Raw genomic sequence first — 21,735 nt, 5'->3', positions numbered from 1 at the left:
GGGCGCTGCAGTCACTGTCTAATGGTGGACGAAAAAACTAAAACAAACGCACGCTGTAACGTATAAATTGCTTCTAAACTTAGGAAATGACAGAAATTTTTGTTCGCATGTATAATTTTTTGTTTTTTATTCATTTGAAAAGATTTTTCAAAGTATCTTGGTTATTCTGACCCATGTAGAAAGAGATTCGAAATCAAAAAGTATTACCAAAGTAAAAAATTAATGCAGAACACACAGTAAGTTGTTCTGAAGCAGCCATTTTCACGATGTTGAATTCAGAATTCATAAATTTTTGGTTTGCTTCGAACAGCATTTTCATTTTGTATCGTTTTTTTCTAAACATTAGTACATATTATGTCCAGTTTCGTGACATTTCCAGCATTTGTTGACATTTTTGTGACATTTCCAGCATTTGTTGACATTTTTGTGACATTTCCAGCATTTGTTGACATTTTTGTGACATTTCCGGCATTTGTTGACATTTTTGTCACATAGTGCACATACGTGACAGACTGTCAAGAGTAACATTTAACATTCTATGACTATATGATTGGATATCAAAAGAAATTATCATGCATTTAATTAATTCGTCATGGAAATGATTTAACTGATATGCGAAATCTTGTCAAGATACATTATTCTTTCACACTATTTTAAAACCATAACCCTATAAACAGATTTTTGGCGAAACTCTTTACACCGATAATGACAGCTTTTGCAGAGCAATAAAGTCAAGTTGGCGCGATATTTTAGCGATTAAAAATTCCAAACTTTTATTTTTTATTGTTCAAATTCTTAACGTTTTTTCTGGATTTTTCTATCCAGCGATAAATATTTTCAAGAAAATTTATTTGCATACTGTCCATTTCAGTTGGATGCTGTAGTAACAAAGGTTATTTAAATGGGATTAAAGGTTATTAATGTGGAATTAGGTTAAGGAAAAGAGTAATTTTTCAGCATGGCTTTAGTGTCCAGTCAATTATGTTATATTTTTGATGTTACGCTGTTGCGAATGACGATTCCAAATGATGAATTACGCAAATAAAAAAAAAATAAACATAACAAAATGTTTGTTTTGCCCAAAATAAACACGTGGAACGCAATGTTTTATTTCCGGCAGTTTTGTAAATATCCGCAAGGCAGCGTGGATTTAGGCTAAATGCATTGTTTTACACTGCCGATTTCTTTAAATTATCGGTTATTTATTTTATATTTCCTCTTGCTCCAAATTACTTGTTTTTAAGGCATTTATTTCATTTTTTTCCTTTCCCATTCTCGCTCCGGATGTACTTTCCCTTCTTTGTACTTTAAATTCTGTCTTGTGTTGTTTGAATGCATTCTGTTCCATATGGAATAAAATATATCATATGTACGAGAGGCAAAATGCTTAGATTGTCGTACTCGTCTTTAAAAAAAATGAATAAATAGAATAAGGGGCCGTGGTAGCCTTTTAGGGACTCTAGGTAGCCTGATCGGTAAGGCATTGGACTCGGGGCCGGAGGGTCTCGGGTTCGATCCTCGCTGGTCGAAGACCCACCGTCGGTATATAAAATAATGGAGGCAAGGCACTTAGTATGCAGTCCTCGACATAAATACAGTTGTAGTCAGTTGTGACTCTGAATACGAATACGAAATAGAATAAAATAAAAAAGGAAAACTACAACATGCACGAAGAAGGAGAAATATTTCCATTTAAATTTGGCAACGCCGGTTTGTAAGTTGAAGTTATTAATTTATTACAGGTGAGTGTGTGAGGTATAATATGTGTATTTTAGCATAGTAAATGGTTAAAAAATTAATCATCGATTGTTTGTTAGTGTTTGTATTGAACATTTTTGTTTCTTTTCATTTTTGTGCTCACAAAAAGATATTGTTTTGTTACACGTACGACATACTTTGTACCGTGTTCCAAGTTTCTAGCAAGATTCTTATTGTTAAGGTTATCTTTGGAGTGTTTCGATGTACAAATTTCCCTGGTTTGAATACATAGCTTGATTTTGTGAATATTTGTTTCGTTCAGTTCAATTTCGCATGAGTGTTCACTGAACAGATTGCTCTGTACTGAACTGTATTATTAAAAATGTAAATTACCAAAAGATTAGCAGCAGTTGAATCAATATGCTTGAATGCCGATTATGTGTACCATTACCTAAATATTCATCAAGTCATTTCCATCTTTCATGCCTGCTCCATATTTAATGGGAAGAGGGGTGGAGGGAAAAAATTACCTTCAAAGTGCTTCTGACATGATAATTGCTGATTCTTATATATTAGATGTAAAATGACCTCTTGAATCCAATTTTGTTATTCCCTGTAAAATGTATTAAACACAAGCCCTTCGCCCCCCCCCCCCCCTCCCTGAAATATTTCGAAATGACAGGTCTGGTGCATAATTCAAAAGCTTGAACTTTTGAAGACTAATGGGGGTATCCCTCCTAATTAGTGATGTAAAATACCTGGGAATTTATTTTTAGGGGTATATACCCGGATATTTATTTCAAAAATTTATATTCAACTAAAATACTTTTCTGTGTGTATTCCACCATGTAGATATATAACCAACCATGTACAAAACAATAAATTTTTGCCAAAAAATTGTATTTTGATAACATATTTAAAGAATTATTGTGTGAAAAAACTTAATCTAATATGACATTCACATTAAATGTGTTAGATATGTCTAATCAATGCTGCTTGCCAAATTTCCGACATAAAAAGCCATTCTACATAAACAGGGGTCGATCCAGCGCCAAATTGGGGCCGCTTTGCGGCCCCATTCACAAAATTCCCCATCGCAAAAGCGGCCCCATTCACAAAATTCCGCGTCGTAAAAGCAGCCCCTTCACAAAAATTTATAAAAAGGCAGCCTTTTCACAATATTTTTTAACCGCAAATAGGTACGCATCTACGCTGGAGCCTCTTCCACCTTCCCCCATCTTATCTTTTTGCTTGCTGCGTGAGGTGTTTTTGCTTGAGAGCGTCAGAGGGGGGAGTGGAGAGGGACACTTGTGATTGGTAGCTTGTTTTCAGGAAAATCCTAAATTTTACTTTGATTACGCAATATATATTTAGTATTAATTTGTGTTGAATTTCAAAATCCAACTCTAAAATAACTTTACTTAAAATAAATTATTTTACATGCTGTTTTTATATTTTTATTTCTTTTGAAGATCTTGATTTCCTTACATCCGCCATGGTAAACGAATTTTTCGCATTTTTGATGTTTACTATACCTTGTTAAGAGGCAAACAAATAAAATTTCTTATATATTTATTAACATCATTAAATTGCAAAGTTTTAAACGAAATACCTACTCTGCAAGAACGTCAAAAGTCAAAAAAATAAACGCTGAATGCTGGTGCAGTATTATTTTGGGTTTTAATTACTTTTAAGTTTTTCAAACACATACATGGAATCTTTAATGAGTATTTCACTTCTGTGTTAAGAAATATGTGATATCTTTGAGTCTGTTCATTTTGTATTTATTAGGAGTTATCATTACGTTCAGCAGCATGTGCAATTTTCATTGCTCTTAAAGTATTTGAGAGGGGCAAACAGGAAATCTGTTGTGAGACTTTCACCTTAAGAAATATGTATATTTGTAAAAAGCAATAAATGTAATGTATGTGTCAAATTACGAATAAAATGTTGAGGGTCTTACTTCTCCCCTCCCCCAGCGCATTTTCTCTTGACAGCTTTCAGGTATTCTTCAAGAACTTGCAATCACCCCTGAAACCTGTCTAGGGCTTTTCTATAACGATACGACAGCTAAAAATGCTTTAATGTAATCTTTTCCAAGAAAAAAATCACGAGAAGGTCTTTTTTACAAAAATAAAGAAAATTCACAAAAATATTTCGCTTTTTCACAAAAATAACGAAATTTCACAAAAATATTTTGCCTTTTCACAAAATGGGGACCCAAAAAATAAAACCTGGATCGACCCCTGATAAAGTAAAAAGCTTAACTGGTTACAAAAAAAGAAGGCAAGCATCAATTTTTTAAGGTCCTACTCTTTTATAACCCAGTAATGTGTCCCTGCATGACATCAAAATGCAACAAAACATTGCTCAATTTATTATTACTCTATTTATTTACCAATATCTTTTGCAGAAATTTCCTTCAAATCTAGTTCAAGTGTTCAGGCATCTTCTTCATCTCATATATATATATATATATATATATATATATATATATACACACACACACACACACACAATATACAGAAACATTTAAAATTCAAAAATAGAAAGAAACAAACCAAAGATGTTCTGAAAAATGAACCTTGCGAACTAAATGGCTGGTCCACCCCTTGATAACGTATCAGTTCTTAGTTCGCTTATTTCATTTTGATATTTTGACTTACTCTTTTTATTGTATTTCAAGCATATGTATTGAGTGTGAGAAAAAAATTGACGTTACAGCTGTATGACAATGTTTTGATTTAAAGAACAAAACTATTTAATACTAAAACTAAATGCAATACAACATAAATTTTAGCATAAAAACACTTGATCAATCCTTTTTCAGTAAAATGCGTTTGAAGATGTTAAATTTTTTTTAAATTAATTCTAAAGGAAAGAAACTGCTGAGGTTTGTTTCAAAAGGATAAAGAACTTCTAATGAGAAAGAAAAGTTAAAAATGGCACTTGCAGCAGGAAGGAATTTTGATACTGTCTCAAATGTTTTTAAAAGTTTGTTTTAAAAAGAAAATCATCACCTTTTGATACCACCTTTTTTTTTTTTTTTTTTTTTGCAAAATGCGCAATTGCTAGGGGCAATTTACCCTGCCTTTGGATAAATACCCCCCCCCCCCCGGAAAAAAATATTTACCGTCTCATCCTACATTACTAATTGCGTGTATTAAAAATAGTTGGAATAAAGTTTCATCATGAAGTACCGGGTAGCAAATGAGCAAGGCAACAGAAAACAATCTTTTAATTTCTTTTTGCCGGTTAATGTGAAAACTGTTTCTATATTTGCCACGTTATCACTTAAATAGCAATAAAACAAATAAATAACATCATATTCTTAATAACTTCTCAGTTTATTCTTGAAAACATCCCTCATGCTTCTTTTTTTTTTTTTTCATTTTGGATATGACTAACCTAGATTGAGATTTTGAAACCCTAAAGTTCATCATTGAATTACATGTACTTCTCCAATTATGACATTGAAAAGAAAGAGTCTTTGGTTCACGATATGTTTCTTTCATAATTTCATCAAGTCTTTCAATAAAAAAATATTATAAACTGTGTAATACATATCTATTGTATCAGTTTTACCAGTTATTTTATATTTAGATTTAAAAAAAAAAACCCACTCACTTTTTACATTTTTTTTGTAATGTACCCAGTTTTTGGGTATTTACCCAGGCCTTGGATAAATACCCAAAAAATATTTACCCTATCGACATCACTACTCCTAATATACACTACATGACCAAAAGTATTGGGACACTTTTAAAAATCCACATTTTAAAGGATTTCTCAAGCGATGAGGGAGCAGTTGCTTTGTAACTTTTGTCACATAAAAGATATGTTCTAGCTGTCACTTTCCGTCGAAAGTTATATCCCTCATGCAGTTAGAGGATCAGCAACAAATTGAGGAAAACGAAAATACTTTTTGATCACCGTTCATTGTAAATAGATGAAAATAAGCTTTAAATTTCAGAAATTAGTTAGCTTACTATGTACAATTATTTTACATACTTTTGAGAAAGTATCACTGATATTCACAAAGATATTCTTAAGCATTTCTTTCAAAAATATTAATTTTATTTGAAGGTTTTTGGATAATAACACACCAAGTTTTCCATCAATGCTTCCCAATATTTTCAGAAAATTTGACAGCATACAAGAGAAGTATAATACTAAAATTTGAAGTTAAAATGTTGAAAATTTGATGAAATATGAATATTTAATTTAAAGCAATCAATTTTTCTTTGTGCATGCTTGAAAGATAGCAACAAAATTTTAGTTCAATATCTTAAAAATTCAGAAAGTTATCAGCAATCTAATGAGTCGAATTTGAATAGTTCTTGAATAGACGACGGCTCGTTGGGGGTCCTTCATAAGTTTGCAACACTTGCTTGCAATCGCTCAGTCAGATCCATGTAAAAAATGGATTATTTGCAAATGATTTTGTTTAACTAAAAGTTTTAAAGTAATTTATATATCCTTTGTTTCTTAAAATTGCCACTTCATTTGCACAGTAATTGTGATATGGTTTTTAGTAAACATTTGGTTTTTAAAATTTAATGTTTTTCTTCTTTTCTCAGCCCATCATAATGGGTGACGTAACTAAATCTTATCTTTATGCATGGTGTGGGAAGAACAAAGTAGTCCCATCATACAATGTGAGAGCTTCTGGATCAAAACAACGTCCCAGATTTTTATGCGAGGTAATTTTATTTTTTGTTTCTTCTGCATTAAAATACTGTATAAATTACTGTATTTGCTTTATGATCTTGAATTTATTAAGTGATATTACACTTATGAACTAAAGAGGAGGTATTATCGTAATATGGAACAAGGCCAAATTAGTGGGAAAATCACAAAATAAGTGTTGTCGTTTTTATCGTTGTAGATTTTTAGAACTTTATGTTAGGAAAAAAATTTTTCTTATTTGGCAGATTTTTTTATATTTTAATGGCTTAAATTAATTATTTGGCTGATCTATGTTTTTTTTTTTTTTTTTTTTTCATTTTAATGAAACTTTTCATCTTTTCTTTTATTAATTAAATTTTAAACTTTAGCAATATTAATTTAAATGTTCCATGTTGTAATTCCTCCAATCTTTTAAACTTAATGCATTTGATTGTTAACATTGACTTAAACATTAAATATACGTCTTGGCCTTAAATATAATTTTTCAATAGAAATAACTCTAAGTAAAAGTATAACTTTCAAAATTTAAAAAATATTACTAATTTAATAGTAATAGAATGACTTTTAGCTAATGAAAGAATCGGTGTAGAATCTAAAAATGACAGCATTCACAATAGAACTAGAGAACTAAAATAGTCATGCTACCTCAGAAAAAGATAATTTTAATATTTTATTATAAATTCATACAAATAGAAAAGTTTCATCCGTACATTTACTTATCTACATTACTTATTTACATCCTTACAAGATAAAGAAGTCTCAATTTGATACGCTGGCTTTGAGCTGATGCAAAATTTTTGCAGCGTATTTCTGAGTTGTGTTTGCAATATCCTTTGCCTAATTTATGAAAATATGATTACATCTGGACATTTTCTCCAGGCTTTCTTTGTCTTAGGACAAGATCGTCACAATCAGACTCAGAATACAGTACAACCTCGATATCTCAAATCTCTCGGGACGGGAAAAAATTTCGACATATCGAGTTTTTGAGTTATCAAGGTTTTAAAAAATTTACACTAGAAACTTTCACAATTACACACATGTATGCTATATGCATTTATATATGTACTATGAGACCACTTTGAAATATGATTAATAAAGCAGTATTCAATATTTTACTATTGAAATTTTATAATTGACGAAAGTGCAAAGGAAGAGATTTTGTAATGAACAACTATTTCATCTTTGTTTTTTACCTACAAATTTAAAAATTCTTATCTTCAACTAGTAGCTCCCCACATTCAAAAACTTTTCAGCAGCCATTTTGTAGGAGTTAAAAAACAGAATGATGAAAATGAGGAACGCGTTTTCCGTTTTCACTTGAAAGCTGACTGGCGAAAAATCAACCCCCTTTCCTCAAAATAGACAACATGTTCGAGAGAAATGCACAAAGATTCTATACTCTGGGGAAAATACATCACACGTTTCATACCAATGCTCTCCTGTTATCTTGCTTCAATCCCCTAATCACAAAGTTTCCAAGAAGAGAGATGAAAACTGGTCCCTGGAACTGGTCTTACTAAAAAAATTGCCAAAGAAAAAAGACAACTGAAACTTGCTTCTGTGCAAAAATTTCGACATATCAAGGGTTTCGAAAAATAAATTTCGAGATAACTATGGAAAATACATAGGGATTTTTATAGAAAATGCAGGGGAAAAATATTTTTTCAAGACATCAAGGGTTTTGAGATAAGGAGGTTCGAGATATCAAGGTTCGACTGTATATAGTTTGCGGAATACAATTTACCTAGTTTCATGCCTCTAAGACTAGCTTACTGAGATATGATATATTAATCAAAATCTTTCTTACTAAAGTCCGTTCATGTACAGTCGAACCTCCATATATCGAAGTAGCAAATTGTCGGGAAAAAATTCGATATATAGAAATTTCGATATATAGAAACAATCTAATTTTATCATAAAAATCTCCTAAAACATTAAAATTAAAGCTAATTTTCGTGCATGAAACCCAATTTCTAATTTGTACGAGCATTGGATTAAACGAAAGTTAATAATTGAAAAATTAACAGAAATTACATTTTTGTGCCTTCATACATCTTCATTCTTGGCAGTTTAACTTGATCCCCAACATTAGGGGGATTTTCGTTTTGACAATGTAATCCTAGAGAAAAGTAAAAAATCAATCTACTTAACTTGAATGATATTTACTGAAGCTAAAAAGACTAGGAATGATAATCAACAGACAAAAAAGAAAACTTGAAACTGATTTTACAGTGTTAATGGTTACAGCTAAAATTTGAAATAAACTCGGGGGAATTTTAGAACTCCAGAACGGAACAACGACTTACCTACATACCCGTGAAACCCAAATTTCTTATGAGTTTCTTAGCAACCTTTAGTAAACATAATTTTCTCCCGTAACCTTCATTTTTCATGAGACAAACAGTCTAAAGTAGGGGAAAAAAACCTATGAATGTCTTGAAAAATTTTTCGATATATAGCAGGGTTGGCAAGTTTGCCGAGGCGGTTAAAACCACTGGTAGAAACCGGTTAAAACCGGCATGGCAAAAACCACTTTCTGCCACTTTGCCGCAGAAACTGGCAAAAACTCACAAAATGAAAAATTAATTCTTGATATACAACAGAAAATGCATGGAAAAAAAATAATTGTTAACCAAAGTACTGTAATTTTATTACAAAATTATCAGAATTCAAAATCAAATCTTACATTGTTTGGACCCTGCTATTGCCTCTTAGAAAAGATGGTTTAAAAAATCTAAATAGGTTCTCAATTTACTACACACAAATGAGAAATTTTAGAATATCCTTAAAACAGAAGAGCTAGCAGACAATGTATCAAGGAGCAAGCAATGTTCGTGAAACTTTTATCTATTGTATAACTGTTACACCTTGTAGTAACTGGGGTTGGGGTAAAAATTTGACTGGAAAAATAAGTTTTGAGAAATGGGGCCAATTTGTTTTGCACAGTGACATTAGGTACAAAATTTGGGCAAGTAAAATTCTGGCACTTTCTTCTTGAAGCACATGACATGATAATTTCAATCACGAACAATTTAGAGGAAGCATTTAAGTGAGCAAATTACAATCAGTAATGCCTGTATGTCACTCCTCTTTCCTAAGCACCCCTATATGATTTTTTATCCTTCGTTAAATTAATCCAAATACTACGAGCCTCTGCAATTGGAAAGTTCCCATTCTGAACTAAATCAAGAGCACTAGCATGGGATTTTATTTTTTTAAATGATGAAATGATGTTTCATTTTTTAGTTTACCTAAACAAATATCATTTGCTAATTACTTGAGTTATTAAAGACATTTTTGCGTTTTTGCCAGTTTCTGCCGGTTTTTACCGGTTATAACCAGTTTCTGCCACTGGCACGGCAGAAAGCCAACCCTGAGAGATTTTTTCGATATATAGAAACAATTTTTCTATGTAATGAACATTGAAATTTGCTGGGATTTCGATATATAGAAAATTTCGATATGTGGAAGTTCGATATATGGAGGCTCGACTGTATGTATATCTTAATCTATTCCGAACACCTGTCTGGCATCTGGTTGTCGCTAGTGAGACATTTCCTCTAATATCTTGAAATTTGGAAGTTTTTCATTGAAAAATTATCCTTTTTCATTTTAAAGTAAGATTAATTTGATGTGTGTATGCTAAATAAAACGTCCAGCTCCAAAACAAGTAATGAAGCTCACAATGGTGAAACATTAACTTTTGCTGTTCTTTGTCAATCTCATGTTTGTATTTTTGTCTTTTTTAAGGTTACTGTGCCAGGCTTTTCTTATGTTGGGGCTGGAAATTCAACCAACAAGAAAGATTCCCAAACAAATGCTGCTCGTGATTTTTTATTATATTTGGTTCGTGAAGGAAAAATCTCACAGTCGGAAGTCCCTGTTGAATTACCGGTACGATTGATTTTTCATTTGACTTTGTTTTAATTGTTTTTGATTTTTTTTATAAAAAAGTTATTTTTATGTTTTTTGTCAAGTATTGCTGTTTTATTTTTTATTTAAATGTTTAGTTGATATAAAAAAAAATGTTGATTCAATCATGTTTTATGAAAAAGATATGAAATATTATTATTGTTTGGTCAAATAAATAAATAAAACGTAAAAAGCTCTTTTTTCATTTCATGATTTTTATCATTTTAGACTGCTGTTCAATCTGCCCAGATGCCTGCTGAGTTACCATCCTCTGGACCAGCTGCTCCTCATATTCAGCTGAATGCCAGCAATCAAAATTATCCAATCAGAGAAAATTATGCTCCTTTTAATGAATCATCCACTCCTGATTATGTGAGGAGAATTGAAGAGCAGAGAAGAACTGAAGAGGTACTTTCCACATTTGCTCCTTTTAGTTTTCATTAATCCTGCAAAAATTATGCATTAATCTTGACATTTTCTTTCACATGTTCCTCTCTTTTTATTAATATGTAAACCTTTATAGCAGAACAACCTAAGTGAACTATTTTATAAAATGTAAGAGTTAAACCCTGACAACATGAAATTTATTTAACACAAAATAAATGCCATTTTTGATCAAATAAAGCAAGAAATGGATGCTAAATCAATTGTTTTAGGCAAAGATGATCTGGAATGCCACTTTAGATGAAAAACAATTTTTTAAAGTGGGAGAAAAATAAAGGACAAAACCCTCACCCTTTTATATTGAATTTCCTTACTAAATTTGGAAAGTTGAAAGGCCTACACTCAGGGTCGGCAAGTTTCTGTCAAAACGGTTAAAACCAGTGGTAGAAACCAGCTTAAAACGGCATGGCAAAAACCACTTTCTGCCACATTTGAGGCAGAAACTGGCAAAACTCTCACAAAATGGTAAACAATTAATTACTGACATACGATAAAAAATGCATGGAAAAATAATTCTTAATCAAAGCACAATTTAATTACAATATTATCACAATTAAAAATCAAATGTTACATTATTTGGACCCTGCAGTTGCCATTTAGAACAGGTATGTTCTAAAATCTAAGCCATTTCTCAATTTAATATGCCCAAAGGAGAAAATTCAGAATATTCTTGCACCAGAAGAGCTAGCAGGCAATGCATCAAGGAAACTTTCATGTATTGTATATTTTTTCAAATTGGTCCACCATGTAGTAACTGGGGGTAGTGGTAAAATTTTACAGGGAAAATTAGTTTCGAGAAATTGGATCCAATTTATTTTGAAAAGTTGTGACATTAGGTACAAAATCTTCGTTAATATTGGCAAGTAAAATGCTGGCACGTTCTTCTTGAAGCACATGATAATTTCAATCATAAGCAATTTATACGAATCATATAAGCAAGCAAATTACAATCTGTAAGGCCTGTTTAATTCTGTATGCAGGGGTAGAAGTAGTCCTATAGTTCCTATATTTTCAAAAAAAGCATCAAAAGTGTCTTGTATTTCCTATATTTTTGCCAATTGTCCTATATTTCCTATATTCCCATAGTTTGTTATAAAGATTTATAGAAAATGACTATTGAAAAGCCTTTAGGTTACTTGATTTGCACTTTATCTCACAAGTTGACAAAAGATAATTCAAGACTGCTTAAAAGCAAGATACATTAGAATCATTTTTTTTAAATGTCTGCCGTTAAATGTCCGTTTAAATTTTGTTGTAAGTGTAGAGTATTTTTGACAAAATTTAAAAATTATTTTGAGAAAAAGTTTCAGTTATCCATATTTTATGAGAAGCTCTCCAAACTTTTGATAAAGCACTTTGTTAATGAATCTTCACTAACAACAAAATGTGGTAAAGATTCAGCCACGATTCAAGCCCCAAGATTCAGCCAGATTTTTTTTTTTTTATTAATATAAAAAAAATCTATTTAAAATATTATTTAAAGTATTTAAATGTAGGTAATTATGTGCAAAAAAAAGATATTAATATAAAAATTTTTGAGGAATGGGGATTTGATGTACTTGGCAAAAGATGAAATGCAGAAAAATGTTAGGCAAAAACTTTTCTAAAATATAAATAATCAATGATTGTAAATAGTGTATTAAATGTAAATAGATTTCAGATTGTTTAAATTTGTTTGAAAATATTTTTTGTATATAAATAAACCTATTTTCTTATTACATTATTCTTTCAGGGACAGGAAACTCATTCTAAGTATCATTTTTATTTGGGTTTTTAAACTGTATGCAGTATGATTCATTGAAATCATTGATAATAAATGGTTCAAAAATAATTAGAAAAAATAAACTATGAATTGTTTATTTTTTAACATCAAAATCATTCATAAAACATGTCCTATATTTGTCCTATGTTTTTTGTGAAAATGTCCTATGTATTACAAGTCGACCGCTTCTACTCCTGTGTATGTCACTCCTCTTTCCTAAGCAACAATATGATTTTCGTCCTTTGTTAGATTAATTCAAATATTACAAGCATATGCGATTGAAAAGTTCCCTTTTCGAACTAAATCAAGCGCACTAACATAGAATTTATTTTTTTTAAATGATTAAATGATGAAATAAAAATGTTTAATATTTTTAGTTTACCATTTAGTACGCTTTTAAGTTTTTGCAAGTTTCTGCTGGTTTTTACCGGTTATAACCAGTTTCTGCCACTGGCAAGGCAAAACTAGTTTCTGCTGGCAGAAAACCAACCCTGCCTACGCTTCAACCTGAACCAGTGTCTACTCTACCCATGCGCTGTCAGTTTCTCTGCATCAAATGCGATGCAGATAGCTTATTCTTCTATTGATAAATTTCGTACGCATAATATAATAAGTTTCCTACTTAAAATTTATAAATGCGTGTGTGTGCTTGCTTTGGTTCCTATATTTTCTGTCACAAAAGCAAAAAATTTTGTTTTCCCAAAGTCTGGTTAGCATGGAAAACAGTCAACACGAAAAACTTTTACGTCCCCATCCAGCTCACGTTAACAAGGTTTGACTGTAGAAAAAATTAAAAGTAATATTAAAACTTAGGTAGGTGAGTTGAAAGCTAGAATAGAAAGTATTGTTTCATTTAGCAACTCACAAATTGTAACTATGTATAAATTCTGAATCAGGACAATTTTCAGTTGTGGGAAAACTTTTTTGTAGTTTTGTTATAATATAATAAAAGTTTATTATTTTTTTTCTAAGGCTGAAGACTTGGATATAAATTCTGGAATTCATGGTAACTGGACATTAGATAATGCAAAATCTAGGCTGCATCAGTTTCTACAAATGAATAAATTAAACCCTGAATATAAATACTCTCAAGTCGGACAAGATCACAATAGGTTTGAATTTTAATTCTTGAAGTTCAAGCAGTAATATACTTTGACCTCTTTTTGCATTATACGTTCCAGAGTTGCATTGTTCTCAGTCTAATCACTTTCAGCTTCAAATTTTTAATTCAAATGAACTGTTTCTCTTAGTACTAGTAAAGTACTAAAAGAAATTATCTGACTACATTTTATGTTCTTGATATCACTAATAATGAAATGTTCTGATAGCAATATTTTTCACAGTTGCATTATGTATCTTCAAACAGTCGAAAGCTAAGAAATATGCTATCAAAATATATCATTTGAGTTAAGACTGCACAAATTTTTATTTTTTGTGCATGTCTTAAAGAGATGGTTTTAAATGTCAGTCTTGCTCTATGGAAAAGTCTTATTTATTTACTTATTTATGTATTCATTTATTTTGAAAATCATAAAGGGAATTGGATGTGGTGAAAAGCAATTTTCACATGAACCTATCATTTAAATTGCATACACGTGTCTCGGGGTGCAAACTTCTAGTGAGATTTATTAGTATAACAATGTATTACGTTTTTATACATTGATTTTAAAGAAAGGGGACCCTTGCACCCTAAGACAAATGTATGCAATTTAATTTTCAATTTTTTTTCCTCACATTTAATTCCTGCACGAAGTTTAATGCTATATTATTAAGAATTGGTAGCAATTGTTTTACTTATGTTAAGACAATTCACATACAGTGAACGTGTTCATGTGGGTAGCAATATAACTGCAACTTTTTCTAGATAAATGTCTTAGTAATTGACAGAAAAAATGTTGATCTATATAAAGGAAAAAAGCATGGTGATATATGAGAAGCTAAAATCCCCTGAATCAACTACAAACACTAGTGTTAAATGAACTATAAACCTTTTGGCAGTTACTTGCAATTGAGGCAAGATGTATCTGAAGTAAAATGACTTGTTTAGCTGCAAGGTAGCATCCCTAAGGCAGAACTACATGCAAGATCCTAGACAGCCCGGTTATCGCATCCAGAAATAAGTGGGCTTTCTGGTATCTTGCATGTAGAATGACTTGTGTTAGGAACAAATAGATTCATCAAAAACACAACCTATATTACAATACTAGCCCTTTTAGGACTGAAGAGCATATGTGTCCCCTAAGTTAAAAATTTATTTTTTTAATCGTCAAATACAAACTAGTAAAATTATACATTTCTTTTGAAAACATTAGAAATGAAACACATCTGCAGTCATACTCAAGGGCGCCCATATAGGGGGGGCAGGGGGGCTCAAGTCCCCCCTTGGAAATGAGAACTTCCTTGCTTTTAATGCTTTTTTCTTTGCAAAAATGTATAAAAATTTCTTTTCCAGCCATTAATGAATAAGTTATTACCAATGTCAAATTTTAATATCTCTAATATGTACTGAAATCACTTTCTATGGGGAAAATATTTTGATCCCCCCCCCCCTTAAAATTTTGCATATGGGCACCCTTGGTCATACTGCCATGCTTCTATGGGAATTGAATGGTTGGTTGTGTTTAGTTGGCTGCCAGGAACACAGTTTTTTAAGCTTGTTTAGCCAATATACTTTATTAAACATCATTTTTTTGGGGGGGGGGGGGAGGTTCTGTTTAGTAAAAAATGATGTTCAAAAATGTCATTCTCAAAACTTAGCGATTTTGAGTTATGCCTTTTTTTGAACTGCCATGGATTAGTAGCATATTTCTGCAAGACCTGCATTTCTACGCTGTTAGAGAGCAAACGCTTTCAAGTATTTTCAAAATGTTCTTTTTAAGAATGTCGCATCTTGCGTTGTGCTTAACCCATTAGACATGAAACATCTGTTGTTCAGTGAAAGATGGTATAATTTTTTTCAAAAACAGGATTGCACGCAAAAAAGAGCATTTTTCATTCTTATTTTTCAATCAAGAATGCACTATTTCCATTTATATCGATTCTATTGGTATTCTGAAGAGAAATATTAGTATTAATAGTGACGTACAGAGTAAAACCCCTGTGAAGTTGATCATCCTTGTAAGTTGACTGCTATTTTCAGATACAGAATTAGCCCTAATCATATAGGTCAATCTTAAAACTTACACTTTTTACACTTCTTTGTGAAACAAAGAAGAAACACCTGATTTTCTTGAAAATTACCTATTCTTAAGAAAAAGTTCCTTTTGTGACTTTAAATATATTTTTACTTTATGCTATCATACTTTTAATGTTTAAAGTCGCTCTCCCAAAAAATCATGTTTTTTGATATATGACGTTGTTGAAAAGAGTGAGCAATGTATATCCCAGCTGAGCACAATATAAATTAATATACCTCTCATCTAATGCAGAAAATAATTCCCAGCTAAAGAATTAATACAGTAGAGTTCATTTTAAGCGGATTTGATTATACGCGGTTTAAGATTTGACACCTTGATTTTGTTTTACGCGAATGAGTTTTGATTTTACATGCAGGCAACATTGCAAAAAGATAACATTTTCCCTCTTTCAAGATCCAAACTCTTGAGATTGCAGATAACATGCATTAATCTGTATTTTCCTAATAAATGAACTTGGGCCGTAGGAGACATTTTTTGCCATTATGTCCAGAGTTCTTTCCAAAAGTTAAGTTATTAAACTCACTCAATTCAGAACTCACTGGAAGAGCTTTTAGCAGTCACAAAGAACAACAAAACCAATGAGGATATTGACATCAATAACACACAAACAAAAGTTTTCACACTGAAAATCCATGAAAATTGATTCCTTGAGCCATTATTTGACAATGGCAAATGATCTATCTGATTTGTTAGTTAAGGAAGATCCCGTCATAGAAGTGATACAAGGGATCATGGATGCGTTCATGCCACACAAAGAACTATAGATAATAATCTTTCATGACTGCCAAAAGACTATCATAATCATTTCTTTTTTATAAACAACTAGGGGGCTCTGCCCCCTGCTCGCTGACGCTTACCAATCCCCAAAGATTGCTTCGCAATCTTATTTGATTCGCAAAGTTTAAAAACTCAATTAAAAAGAAACAGATTAAAAACGCATTATGAGCTCCCTTTGGATCAAAAAGCACCCTTTCCCTGGGTTTCAAAATAACTTGTACCAACATGCAGAACCGTAAGGACTAAGGGGATCCTGAGCATTGCAAAACTGCAGTTTTGTACATTTGAAAAGTTGCTTTTATATCTGTGACCTCTAGTAATATATTTTGCTCTTTAGCTCAAGGCTTGAATTCAGTTGAGCCTCAGATTTTCCGTTAAAATCGAAACCCTTAAAGTTTGAATAAGAAAGAAGAAACATGTGCAAATCTATGCATAACTATGGCAACACCAAATAAAACATCAATAATTTTAATGGAGATGATATTATATTTTTAACAGTTCGTAACTTTTTTCCTTTGGAGATAAGAAATTTAGTTTTTTGACCATAGGTCGAGTTAGATCTGGAGTAAAAATAGCCGCTGTTTCCAGTGGTGTCAAAAAGGAAACTAGGGCAATTCCTTCGCTTTTTACTGATAGATTTAATGAAGAAAGTTGTGCCTAAATTTTAGCTAAGCCTAAAAAAGTTAGATCTAAAAACACAAATAACTCCTGCCGTATTTAAGTTAGTGCATTGAAACGAATTGCTTAGAACACGGAAAATTCTACCCTTTCCAACGATATATAATATTAATATATGCAAGTTATTTTTCACCCCCTTTAATCAGGGTTGGCACCCCGGGTTTTTTTAAAAAGCCCATGGACCCAGGGTTTTTTTTTTTTTTAAACCCAATTAAAGCTGGGTTTTTTTTTTAAAGAAATGTGGGTTTTTTGTCTTTTTAGGGAAACTGTGGAGTACTTGTATCATATTGTAGCGTAAGTATATGTACAAAGCACAAAAATTGTCTTGGGGTAAAAGAAGCTGGAAAATTCAGCGTTTTCTGAAAAAAAGTATAAAATATGATGAAACTTAAGAATTAGTTTCAGATTTTTTAGTTTCCATGATTACCAACAGTTAAGGCAAAGTTACTTCTTGAGTCATAAAATCTTTTGTTCGCTTTTAATTACTACATTTTTTTTTTTTTTTTTTTGCATTTTACTTTCTTGTACTTCATTTTGTTATGCTACTGTAGAACCTCAAGTAGTTTAAATCCTTTTTTACTGAATTCCAGCTTAATCAAGACATTTTTTTGAATTTTATGTTGCCTGTTTTTCTATTTCTGTGTACGGAGTAAGAAATATTAAACGTTTTCGTAAGATAATGAAAATACTGTACATCTTATTCTGTTTTCTGTCTGACCGTTTGTAAAACCTGTTAATTTCTAAAAAAATATACTTTGTTTATTCGAGATTTGTGATGTGTTGGTTTGCAGAAAATAATTCAAATGAAAGCCTTTTAGCTAGAGTAGTTACCTCTGTACAGTCTACAAATATTGAGAAAATCAGACGTGACAGGACTTAGACAAGATAATTTGAGTTATTTATTGACCAGTTATAGAAAAACATTAAATATATTTATTTAAAACCTTTGAAGTACTTTTTTAATGCTGTTAACAGTTAAGAAATTCTATTAAAGTTCAAAATTCATTTTTTATGTCCATTGTCTGTGGTGAAGAACAAGTAAAAAAGAAGTTTAAATTGTGAAAGTATTAAAATTAATTAATTTTAAAAAAAACCTCAGAAAATTTAAAAAAAAAAACCAAAAGTGGGCTAAATAATGGGTTTTTCAAAAAAAAAAAACATTGGGTCCAATCTGGCCAACCCTGCCTTTAATAGGCAATTTTTGCAAAATTTGAGCTTAAAAATTTAATTACAAAGAAACTAATTCAAATTAAAAAAAAATAAAACCCCAGGTGCACACCCCCGGGGCTCAAAGTAATTTTGTACAAAATTTCAAGGCTGTAGGTGCTACGGGGTCTCCCGGGTGCAAGTCCACCACAGACTTCCTTCCAGAATTTCTTTGAAACTTTACTTTTATTTACTATAAAGAGATAAGTCAAATCATGTGATCTTTATGCACGTTGTGCATGTGTATCAGAATAAGTACACATTAAATTTATAATATATATATTTATCTATCACTATAGAATGAAGTTGTTTTCATCTATGGAACCTAACTGCTATTTTAACACTACAATGAAACCTGTGTGTAACGATACTATCTATAATGATAACATGTCGATTACGATATTTTGTTTTGGTCCCAACTGTATCGTTGTCGACAGGTTTTACTGTAATTTTAAGTTTTATTACGCGGCATGTCCATCGAACGTAATCCCCGCATAAAGCGAGGGTCTGCTGTACAATATTCTACCAAATTTTTAACTTTGTTACTTCACTTAGTTATAACATTTAGCCCCACTGAGTTAGATGTTTCATTTAGTTTTTAAATTTGTTTTTTATTGTTACGTTCTACTTCTAATTCAAGCAGAAAGAATTAATTTTTCATATATTAAAACAATAATGTTGACAATTTTTTTAAATTTTGGAACTAAACATAGCAAAGAAAAGTTTTTTGCATGCATGAACTAGTTGATAAAATTAATAATCTGAATATGACTGGAAATTTAAATTTTGATGTGTCCTAACTGCGTTGCATGGCTTTGCACGATCTACTTTAAAAATAAAAATTTTGTCAAATGACCTTTGTTCAACAATCAGGCTTAAATAAAAGAAAAAAAAAAGCATTTGCAAAATTTCCCATCAGAATGATAACATTGTATAAAAATTTGGATATTAGCTCCAAAAAAATAAACATTTGAATGAGAAAACTTCATAAAAAAGCACTCCCTAATAAGGGTTAATAAGGGTTTACAAAAAATGTCAAACAGTTCCCTGAAAATATCTATCTGGATAAGGAAGACAGTTCCAAAGACCCCTTAACATTCAAAATAACATCAACAATTTCTCTTTAAAACCACATCAGAAATGGTAGAATAGGCTTTAAAAAATTTCTTTTTTAAAGAGTTCAATATTCACTAAAAATATCCCCATTTGAATAATGATTTCAGTTCCTTAAAATCTACATCAGTATCAACCATTCTAAAATAACAAAATCTAAAAGTCCTGATTAGATTAAATGCAACAGTAAATGTCTCCCTTAACACAACTTTAATCCTTAATTATCTTCTGCAATGCAAAAAAAAAAAAAAAATTAAAAAAAAATCAAAAGGTGAAATTCTTTAATTCTTCCATTGTGGGAAAAGCCTCAAAGCAAAAGCAAAAACTGTATTTGTTCTCTATCAAGCAAAAAATTGCAACAGATATTTATTCAGCTCTTTCTTTTAAATGATTTTTTCTTGTCAACTCTTTTTCCTCATGCAGACGTTAAAGTTCCAATTTAAAATAGATTTTCCCTTTCTTAAAAATGCTTATAAGTTTTTCCCTGTTTAGGCACTTTTGAGTTTCAAATCCAAATGAAAAAGATTTTCTAAGAGGGTATTTTTCGCAGGCCTTCGAATGAAATTAAAATCAAGATGATGATGGGATTATTTTGGGTATAAAGAGACATTTAATACCACTTTTGGATCTTAAAATTAAAATTTGAATGGTTTGGTTTGGCACTCTTTCATCATTCAAAAACCTCTCTACGATCCTTTCCGAGTGTCCAAGTACATACTTGCAGAATTTGGCTGAGATCCGATTTAAACTGAATTTGTATAGGAAACACATTGACACCCTTATTATATAATCTTAGTTTTATTTATATGGATACATATTTTTTATGCATAAATAGCATGCACTAAATATCACTTGCAAGTTTTACATTCATCAGCATTAGTATAAAACATTTTTGTGCAAAATATCTTGATAAGTGAAAAATTTCTGGGAATATTTTTAGCATGCTTGTGTTATTTGTTATTACATTAAATAAGTTTTATACAAGTTCTGAAAATTGTTGACAAAAATTTATTGTACTTAACCTCTTAACTAGCGCTTGACCAATGGCACTTTTTGACTGATGAGCTGATGCTGTTTATTCAGACCCTGAAGTGTTCCTATTTTTAAAAAAATCTTTTCTTATTATTCATAGTTAATATGTATTTTCCATAATTTTTCCTACTTTCCCTGTCAACCTGGTGCTTTAGATTTTGTGATTATTTTTCTTTTTTCTTTTGCCGCATTGAAGATTTTCACATGTTTCAGTCTTGGAAAAAAATAAGAAATTAATAGATCATGCAATGGCGTCATTGCTGATCCAAAACGTATTTCTTGCTCCATGTTTTGCCAAACCGGCAGTTCCTATGAATTCTCGCCGATTTTCTACTATGTGTCTTGCTCTAAGAAGTACTTGCATGTAATGCTTCAATTGCAGGGTTGGTAAAAAACGTTTTTTTTTTTTTGTTTAAACCAGTTTTTTTGGTTTAAACCGGGTTTTTTTGGTTTAAATACTATTTGCAAGAAAAACAATTAATTTTCGGAAGGTAATTAAGGTTCCATGTAATTAAGTTATTCAATAGTCACATTATACCTAATTTCTTGATTAATTAAAGAGATTAGAACAAAATCTTGTAACTAAATTAAATAATTAAAATAGCTTTCTGCGGGGAAATATTGATTGAAATGTTTGACTTGATTAACATATTAGTATGCATGTATATATAGACCCTTTATGATACAAAATACTGGCTCCATTTTTGATTTCATCAAATGAAAGCCAGATTAGGTCTTTTTTTCTACCAGAATTAGATATTCTTTTTAAAACAATATGAGTAAGTAACTTCTGTAAACTGCACAGGTTAGCTAAGGCAAAGCAAATACCAAAAATCCCAATTCCAATGAACAAAAGGGGGAAAAATAACTAAGAATTATCTGCACCCAATAGCATAAGCAGCATAGGTGTATAGCCAATTAAAATCTTTTGAGCACACAGAATCCAAAGAAAAAAAAAACACCAATGGAGAGTGTAGTTTATATGTGAAGATTTATATATTTCTCAATCAATTTTACGCATACATTTGCATTTTGCTCTGGGAATTTAAAAATTTTTCTTTTAATCTTCCTACATTACCATAAAGGAACTATTATGTATCATAATATGAAGTATACTTTAGTATACTTTGAAGTACTTTTTTTTTTAAATTTGATTCAAAAAATATTATTTGTGTTCACCTGCAGGACAAATCTTAATTTTTAGGTGCAAACAATTAAGTTAGA

The 21,735-nt window shown here is 31.0% G+C and overlaps 1 protein-coding gene across 1 annotated transcript in view; it reads left to right on the top strand.

The window, feature by feature from the left end:
* The first annotated feature begins 1,720 nt into the window (after positions 1-1,720).
* LOC129221930 (ATP-dependent RNA helicase A-like) overlaps positions 1,721-21,735 on the top strand; it is a 99,251-nt gene continuing 79,236 nt past the window's right edge. The window contains exons 1-5 of the mRNA XM_054856311.1: positions 1,721-1,742; positions 6,279-6,401; positions 10,141-10,284; positions 10,531-10,710; positions 13,481-13,620. Of these exons, the coding sequence (XP_054712286.1) occupies positions 6,288-6,401; positions 10,141-10,284; positions 10,531-10,710; positions 13,481-13,620 (578 nt within the window). The 5' untranslated portion in view covers positions 1,721-1,742; positions 6,279-6,287. The remainder of the gene's footprint in view (positions 1,743-6,278; positions 6,402-10,140; positions 10,285-10,530; positions 10,711-13,480; positions 13,621-21,735) is intronic.

Source organism: Uloborus diversus, chromosome 5 (genome assembly GCF_026930045.1).
Source record: "Uloborus diversus isolate 005 chromosome 5, Udiv.v.3.1, whole genome shotgun sequence".
NCBI classification, from domain to species: domain Eukaryota; kingdom Metazoa; phylum Arthropoda; class Arachnida; order Araneae; family Uloboridae; genus Uloborus; species Uloborus diversus.
This window is presented reverse-complemented; position numbering and strand designations above follow the sequence as displayed.